The sequence below is a fragment of the Amborella trichopoda genome, chromosome 2 (assembly GCF_054954075.1).
Source record: "Amborella trichopoda isolate Santa Cruz 75 chromosome 2, AtrichopodaSantaCruz75HAP2 v2.0, whole genome shotgun sequence".
Classification (NCBI taxonomy): Eukaryota; Viridiplantae; Streptophyta; class Magnoliopsida; order Amborellales; family Amborellaceae; genus Amborella; species Amborella trichopoda.
Genome location: NC_142337.1, coordinates 11,426,596 through 11,434,946, shown reverse-complemented (window position 1 = coordinate 11,434,946; position 8,351 = coordinate 11,426,596). Strand labels below are relative to the sequence as shown.

The 8,351-nt window shown below is 38.2% G+C and overlaps 1 protein-coding gene across 5 annotated transcripts; it reads right to left on the bottom strand.

Annotated features, from left to right (window-relative positions):
- Positions 1 to 629: 629 nt before the first annotated feature.
- Positions 630 to 8,015, bottom strand: LOC18447984 (DEAD-box protein abstrakt). Of its 5 annotated transcripts, none has more exons than XM_088857993.1 (4): positions 7,909 to 8,015; positions 7,691 to 7,770; positions 4,828 to 5,783; positions 630 to 2,109 (listed from the first exon to the last, which is right to left on the bottom strand). In XM_088857993.1, the coding sequence occupies exons 3-4, from the start codon at positions 5,742 to 5,744 to the stop codon at positions 1,245 to 1,247; spliced, it is 1,782 nt and encodes a 593-aa protein (XP_088714119.1). In that variant the 5' UTR covers positions 5,745 to 5,783; positions 7,691 to 7,770; positions 7,909 to 8,015; the 3' UTR covers positions 630 to 1,244. The 5 variants fall into 5 exon arrangements, with proteins under 5 accessions (XP_088714119.1, XP_088714120.1, XP_006858127.1 ...); XM_088857994.1 differs by having other exon boundaries at positions 7,937 to 8,015; XM_006858065.4 differs by having other exon boundaries at positions 7,691 to 8,015.
- Positions 8,016 to 8,351: the final 336 nt, after the last annotated feature.

Below are 8,351 nucleotides of genomic sequence, written 5' to 3'. Positions count from 1 at the left end.
TAATGAGATTAGGGCCATTAATGGCTATCAAAATGAGGAGAAAGGCAAGCGATTCAATGGTTTGCCAAGGTATTGGCTGGTCATCAAAGAGAATAACAAGGGGAGCTTCGATTGCAAAAAAACATATGATCTAGAGAAAGGCAAGAGATTCGATTGCATATAAACATATGATCCATTTTCTCTGCAATTTTCTTCATTGGTTGAAACCCAGAAAATAAAAGAAGTTTCATAAGCTGAAGCCGTTAAGGACTTTATTTTCTCAAAATATTTTCTATTGAAAATGTTGCTGAGCTGAAAGCTATGAATAACCCCTCTTTTCTCCTCAAATTTACTAGAGAGAGGGAGAAACGCATTGGGAAGTGAGAGGGCGTGAGAGATTTTTTAAGTAAATATTTATACCATGACATAGATTGATATTTTTTAAGTAAAATATATCATGACAAGTATTTTACCTATCGTTTCAAATGACATTATATCCTAAAAAAAGTTAGATATTACAATCTGTACACGAAAACATCACATTTTCCAAGCCAAAATGAGCGGGAATGCATGTCCTAGATTTCTTTTGGATACAACCAAACAGTAACAACGTATTTCTCAAGTTGCATGACCCAAACAGCAAAAACTCATTTTCAGATAATGTATTTGACCGGTAATATATTACATCAGTAATGTATTGCACAAACAATATAATTTCAGGTACCCAAACGGCCCCTTCAAAAGAAGGGATGTTAACAAGTTCAGTTGTGATCACCAAGTTGGACGAATGTATAGCACAAATCTCAACATGCACCATTCAAGGGAGACACCCCACTCATAAATCGACTAACCAGGTTCAATCAAAACTATAGAACAACAAGGCTAACCAACATGTGATCTGGTTTGTATCTTTTCGATTGAAGCCAGACAAGGTTGGGCGAATAATCGAACAGATGCCCCGAATGTCCCTGCTTTCCAACTCAATTAGTACATAGGGAAAATACCAACTCTCATTTACTTTTCCTTCTTCATATTTCCTCTCATCCCAAGGAAAATGCAAATAAATTCTCCTCAGACACCTCTTCTTTTATTTGTATGATACAAATTTCACCTAGTATATGCTTGCGGCCACCGTTCTCATGAACCAAGCTTCAACTCATGTTCAGCCCAAATGCTTCCTCGGCCTCTCTCTAGTTAAATTAGGCCCAACTCATGTTAAATCGAAATGCTTGCCCAGACCACCTACAAAATACCAAAAGCCCCCTTTAAATTTCTCCCCCATATCCCCCTGATCCAAAGTAATCCCTTCTTGTCCCGGCAATGGCCATGCTCTTCTGGTGCTCGAGCTTTGGGCAGTCCTTTATACGATGCCCTAATCCACCACAATAAGCACACCCCTTCACTCCACTCGCACTCACAATCGCATCCACATCCTCCATTGGATCATTCAGCTCACTAAGCACAGGTGGGATCCTTTGTTTTGCCTCTTGTAACAAATGCTTCAAATCAAGCAGTGTGGTCTCACTCTGGTTCTTGTTTATGAAGGTGGTTGCTATTCCTGTTTTTCCACACCTACCAGTTCGCCCAATTCTATGTACATAATTCTCAATCTCGGCAGGCATGTCGTAATTTATAACATGCTGGATATCAGGGAAATCTAAACCCTTGGATGCGACATCTGTGGCAACCAATACATCTTTCTTCCCAGCCTTGAAAGAAGCGATTGCATATTCTCTCTCTTCTTGGTCCTTGCCTCCATGTATAGCCACAGCTTCGACTCCTTTCAAGAGGAGATATTCATGGATATCGTCCACATCAGCTTTGTTCTCACAGAAGACAAGAACAGGTGGTGGGGTTTTTTGGAGGCATTCAAGGAGATAGACTATCTTTGCCTCTTGCTTCACATACTCGACTTCTTGGATCACATCTAGGTTTGCAGCTCCTGCTCTTCCCACGTTGACCGTCACAGGTTGTACGAGAGCACTCCTTGCAAAATTTTGGATTTTCTTGGGCATGGTAGCGGAGAAGAGGAGGGTTTGCCTCTGAGCTTTGAAGTGGTCAAATACTTCTCTTATGTCATCCTCAAAACCCAAATCGACCAATCTGTCTGCCTCATCCAATGTCAAGTATCTGCAGAACAACTGGTCAATGCATGGAGAAAGAGAGAGAGAGAGAGAGAGAGAGAGAGAGAGAAACAAGCAAGCAATATTGATAAAAAATTATCATAGAAATAGAGAAGCAAACAAGCAACCGATGCAAATCATCTCTCTCATGGGGGGGTCACAGAGAGAGAGAGAGAGAAACAAGCAAGCAATATTGATAAAAAATTATCATAGAAATGGAGAAGCAAACAAGCAACTGATGCAAATCATCTCTCTCATGCGGGGGTCACACAGACACATGCCTGTGCACGTGTATATAAACAGTCCCTCTCTCCCTTGTTTGTAAGATAAAGAATTTAATCTTCCTGTTCAGCATATTAGAAACAAATCATTCTCTCAATCACATAGGATCCCAATTTAATAACTGAGTTTAGGAATGAGCCCAAAAGTAGAAGGATTGCATGACATCCCCCTTAGAATGTAAATAATATAAAAAAAACAATCATGAGCTAAGAAAATTATCCGCCAAAACTAGGAAAAGAAAAAAGACATACATATATGCAAAAGAGAACAGTTAACATGCTTGGTACTCCCACCGCCATTAGTTAAAAAGTTCATGATCTTGTTGAAATAGAAAATCATGTACGAAACAATTCTCTTTCTTATTAAACAGTTTCATCTAGAATTAGTGAAAAGTGATAGATTCTAGTGATACTACCTTTTCCTTTTATTTTGATTGGTGTATACTATATGCCTAGCTTTTTATAATCAGCAAGTAAACATATAGTACACCAAAGAAAAGGAGAAGGTAGTTTTGACTTGATGTTCTGAACTTAAATTTCCTGAAATAGGGGCCAAACTGTTGTTCGGTCACCTTTCTAGTGCCGTAAAAAGGATTAGACATAGCCAAAGCGAGCAACTTCAATGAAGTCCGAGTCATACTCATAGGCCATAGCATATACAAGATGCATGTATCATCCGTCATGACGGATACGACTGCTTGCTACAAAACAAGGATTCATACTTGATTTGTAATTCATCATACAACTCATGCATCAAGTTAGATCTCACACCACTATAAATTCCATTACTTTAGTAGACACGTGATAAATTGATAATCATGTGAAGTGGTTCTAGTTCATTCCCATTTATGAAAAGGCATGCCTAACAAGGTCCCCAGCCAGCTCTCCAACTAATGATGGCAGAATTCTTAGTAACAACTGCATAACATGCAAAAGCACAACGACAGCTAAAATTAATGACTGGCCAAGGGCTCAAATAATGAAGACATCAGCTCCATTCAACAGACCACACTTAAAAGTACAACTACATTATTATGACAACATGATCTTCATGAACTTCTATCATAGGAGTTTCATCAAAGCGGAAAGAAAAGACAAAGGAGCCAATAGATCCAACCCAAGCATCTCCAATGCAAGACACCAGTCATTAAACCCCCAAATCTAATAACTCACAAGACCTTATGCCCTCCTCCTTAAGGCATAGAGCATGCCTGAAACATAAGGACAACTATAAGAAAACCATGCCATGAACTTTGGATACCTTGCAATTACCAGACACAAGATAAAAATACAAACTTTGATGATGTGGTTAGTGACTGAACCCCAATCTTTTGTTTTCCATACCTTAGAAGATAATTGTGCTTGTCTGCAAGCTACTTTCCAAATCCACAAAATGCAAGTTTGATGCTCATGTTTGGAATGAACGTGGCGGACAAAATAACACTACATGACAAGTGCATTATCCTGCCTCCATTTCAACTACTGTTGAATTTCTCAAAATAGAAGCATGTTTCATGATCTTCAAATCTGTACAAGTGCATCCTCACAGTTGTTTCTCTTGGGGCAAATTTCATAATTGGAAGTTCCAGATTATTGTAGCACTTCCTTCTTTAATAATAGGGAGTGCTACAGAAAAATGACTTAGGAAGTATTAGGTTCTCAAAAAATGAGAACTTGCAGCTTCCATCCCGAATGGAAGTTTGCTTATCTTGTTTTTTTTTTAAGCATGCGGTTTGCTTATCTTGTTCTTTAGGAAGTTTGCCTCTCGCTGCCCCTGTTCTCTCTCTCTAACTCCTTTGGCTTTCTAACCATGCCCTTTCTCTCACTGAATCCTCTCCCACTAATTACACCTTTCATATATCTAACCCTCTCTAATTGTGCTCTTTCTCTCTCTAAATGTGCCCTTTCTCCCCCATGCCTCTCTCACTCCTCCCACTCTAACCATGCCCTTTCTCTCCCTAACTCTCTATTGTCTTGTGCTTTCTCTCCATAAATCCTCTCTCGCATTGTGTCTCCGCTCTCTCTAACTCTCTGACTCCTTTCTTTTTTTAACCATGTCCTTTCTCTCTCTCAATCCTCTCTCTAATGCATCTCTCTCTCTCTCTAGGTTGTTTCTATCTTATTTTTTGAGGCTGAAGTTCTCTCTATCTTATTGTGACATTCTAACTCTATTTTCTCTCTAAATGTACTCTTCCTCTAATCCTCTCTCCCTAATCGCGCACTTCTTATCTTTTATTCATATAGTGTAGTGTTTATGCCTCAATGCATAAATTTAGTATGACATTGATGTTTTAAATATAATAACCATTTTTTTTTTACTTGTTTAGCCTAGCAAGTTTGTTCTAAACTAAAATTTTGAAGGTATTAAATTCATCATATATAGAGCAATGCAAATTAACAAGGAAAACCAAATAAAATCAGCACCAAATCATTAGATAATTTACCTGCAGTTGTCGAGATTCATCTTCTTCTTAGCCAACATATCTTTCAACCGACCTGGCGTAGCAACCACAATGTGCACACCTTTCTTCACAACCTCTAATTGCGATCTCATATCAACCCCTCCAATACAAAGCAAAGGGCGCAATTCTGGATACCCGTACTCTTTCAAAGGCAACAAAAAGTGCTCAACAACCTCAAAAGTCTGCCTTGCCAGCTCCCTTGAAGGGCATATCACCAACCCAAATGGCCCTTCTCCAGGTACTATTGGCATACTCACCTCCTCTTGCAAAGCAGTCATAATCAAAGGCAACACAAAAACCAATGTTTTACCAGACCCCGTAAATGCAATGCCTATCATATCACGACCTGATAGTATAACTGGTAGCCCCTGAACTTGAATAGGTGTTGGCTGAACAATTCCCTTTGCTTTGAGCTTTTTCAAAATAGGTTCAGGAAGCCTCATATCCTTGAAATTCTTAATTGGGGGTGGTATATTGTCTCCCTCTACCAATATATGCCATTGCTTCCTAATCATGTCACACTCTTTTTCAGACATATGGCGAATCGCAGTTGGTGGTTTCCACCCTGTATTCATGGGTTCAGTATATTGAATCCCTTTTGCAAGTTCACGAACAGACATTAGGGTTTTTCGATCTGAGAGGTGCTCAATCATCTCTTTTTCTTGGAGGACCAACTGTTCCATTGGGCTTATCTCAGGAAGCTCCTTCTTGAGCTGTGAAGCTTTAACAAGGAGGCTAGGCTTTGCTTCTGTGAGTTTTGCTTGTTCTGCATCTTCCAAAGCGGAGGATTTGCCCTTACGTTGAAGTATTTTTTGTGCTTCCATCATTCGCCTCTTTTTAACAGGGACATATTCAACGTAATTATCGTCATTCTCCACCATGGTAGCTTCTTCTGCCATTTCTATGTGGTGCTTTTTATATATGTGGAAAAGATATTACTGCCAAAGACCTGGTGTTAGAAACAATACTATTGACAGAAACAATAACATTTCAATGTTCCTCCCAATTGTTACAACAAAAAGGAATCCAATCACCAAAAAACCCTAGAAATCAGTCGACCACAATAAAACCCCTCGAAATTCCAGACCAGATATTCAACCAAAAAAGCAGCAAAAATATAAAATCTCTCAAACCAACCAAAGCTCAAAACTTTCATTAATGTATATATCAGCCTCAAAACATTAATTGAAACCCCATGAAAACCCCAAATCCATGACAAAGATCTCAATGGAAGAAAGCCCCTGAATCGATCAAAAGCTTGCATTCAAAAGTTATTCATTGCTTCTTTAAATGCACTCAAAAGTTATTCAGTGCTTCTTTAAATTCAGGCCTTGACACGAACCTACTGAAGCTAAGGAAATTCATGGGGCATCCATTGATAAAAGGAGCGTGGGGCGAACCCTAGACAATATCACTGCAATTCAAGGCAATCGCCAACCAAATTGTGAATGGATGGAGAAAGAATACTCAGCTTGAACTTTAAAGGTTTAGGAGCAGCCACGCAGGTTGTCAAAGAGACAAAATGGAGAGAGAGAGAGAGAGAGAGAGAGAGAGAGAGAGAGAGAGAGAGAGAGATGGAATCTAGAGTTGCTAGAAGGGCGAGCTCAGTGAGAGGGGAATTCAGAGAAATTGACACTGCCTTAGGTGGTGTTTGATAACTTTTACTGTAATTCCCTGGGAAAATCCCTGCTGTTGACTTTCCTAGATTCTAGGAGGAAGGTGACAATTGGTAGCGTGAAAATTGGGAACCCTGTTTGATAGATTGTGGAGTAATTTCACCTGTTTGGCATTGGGAAAGTAGGAAACTGCCTGTTTAACTGTTCATTATGTATTTCATTGATCTGATGTGCATATCTTGAATAGCATTTTGTAAATAAATAAGGTTCCTTTCATCCATCCAATGTAATACCAAAATATGTAAACAGATTCAAGGAATAATTTATTGTGCTTGGAGACTTCATAAAGGTGTCAATCCCCTCTGATGCTACCAACATTTACATAAATAAGAAACACAATTGGTTTTAATTTCTCTAATACTAAATCTCACCACTGTAGTAGAGAGTGGATAGTATAATAGCGCAATATAGGTCAAAATTATTCTTTATTGATCGATGATCAGCACAGCCCTTGAAACTTCTAGGATTTTTTTATGCGAGACAAAGCTACCCTTCATGATTCATTCAAACAAATCAAATTCAAGCAAAATTTTAGACACCATTCTCTTACAAAACGAACGATATGCATAGATTGAAAAAAAAATAATAGATGAAAAACATACAGATGTATTTTAATAAATCATAGAAGATTTTCAATGTCATGAATTTTTATCAGGGATAGAAAATAATAGAACCATTGAAAATGAAGGACTGACGAATGTAGACTAAACCATGTTTAACTAGAGGCAAGACAAAAATAACAAAATCCACTTATCAATCTCTGAAACCCAGAAAAGAAAAACGGATTTCCATGACAAATTCCCTAGGAAAAATCAATAAGCAGCCAATATCTAGTTGAAAAAAACTTGATAGAAACTAAAAAGAAAATCACACTTATCAGTCTCCTCTAAAGAAAAACAAAAAGCAATACCAAGTCATAGACTCAGAGCATTTGTTTCAACGTGACTTTTCAGTTGAGTTCACAGCACAACAAGAAACAAAGCCGTGAGAACAAAAACCTTACGCTGTAACATCACATTCTACGAAATAACATATATAGAGAGTAACATCACATTCTTAAAACGTAAATATATTTACAGAGAGAGAGAGAGAGATAAGTACAGGATTCACTTAGAATTGAGAGCAGGAATGCATTTTGTGGAGTTTGCAGCGGAAGACGAGACACTTACCAGTTTAATCTTCAATGTGCAGGAATAGCACCCTGAGTTAGGAACTAGAGAGAGAAAGAGGGCTTTTGAGGAGCAAGAAACTAATACGGAGGTCGTTCAGAAAATCAATGGGAAAAAATCAGAGAATGGAGAGCGAGAGACAAGGGGAATATTAGAGAGAAGTTGAGGAGAGAGAAAATCATCTGTAAATGTGAGAAGTTTAGGAGAGAGAAAATCACCTGAGAAGTTGAGGAGAGAGAAAATCACCTGTGAGGTTAGGGTTTGGAAGGGGCGTCCGAGAAACTGCGGGACTTTTCTACGTTTGATCGGCTATCAAACGCCACCTAAAATTCAGAGGACTTCTTAGGAAAAAGTTTAAATAAGGTTGCAACCTTAAAATGTAGGGCACATCAAAAATCTGTTTTAAACTTTAATATATAAAAACTCTTAAATCTGTTTTAATATATAAAAACTCTTTAATTGATCATCCCGATAACCAGATGTATTATATAAAAAGAATACCGATCTTACGATGTCTGTAGGACATAAAGAATCATCATTAAATTTGACACACTTCTCCAAAAAATTCAAGTCTCATATTTATGTGATAACTTTTTAAAATATCTGTGTCAAATTTAATAGTGATCATTTGCGGTCCTACACATAGGTGTGGAAGGATAAT

Excerpts from the sequence above, each read along its gene's own strand:
- LOC18447984 (XM_006858065.4), bottom strand. The coding sequence starts at position 5,744 with ATGGCAGAAGAAGCTACCATGGTGGAGAATGACGATAATTACGTTGAA. Across the intron at positions 2,110-4,827 it reads ATGAATCTCGACAACTGCAG|ATACTTGACATTGGATGAGG; the intron begins GTAAATTATCTA and ends GTTGTTCTGCAG.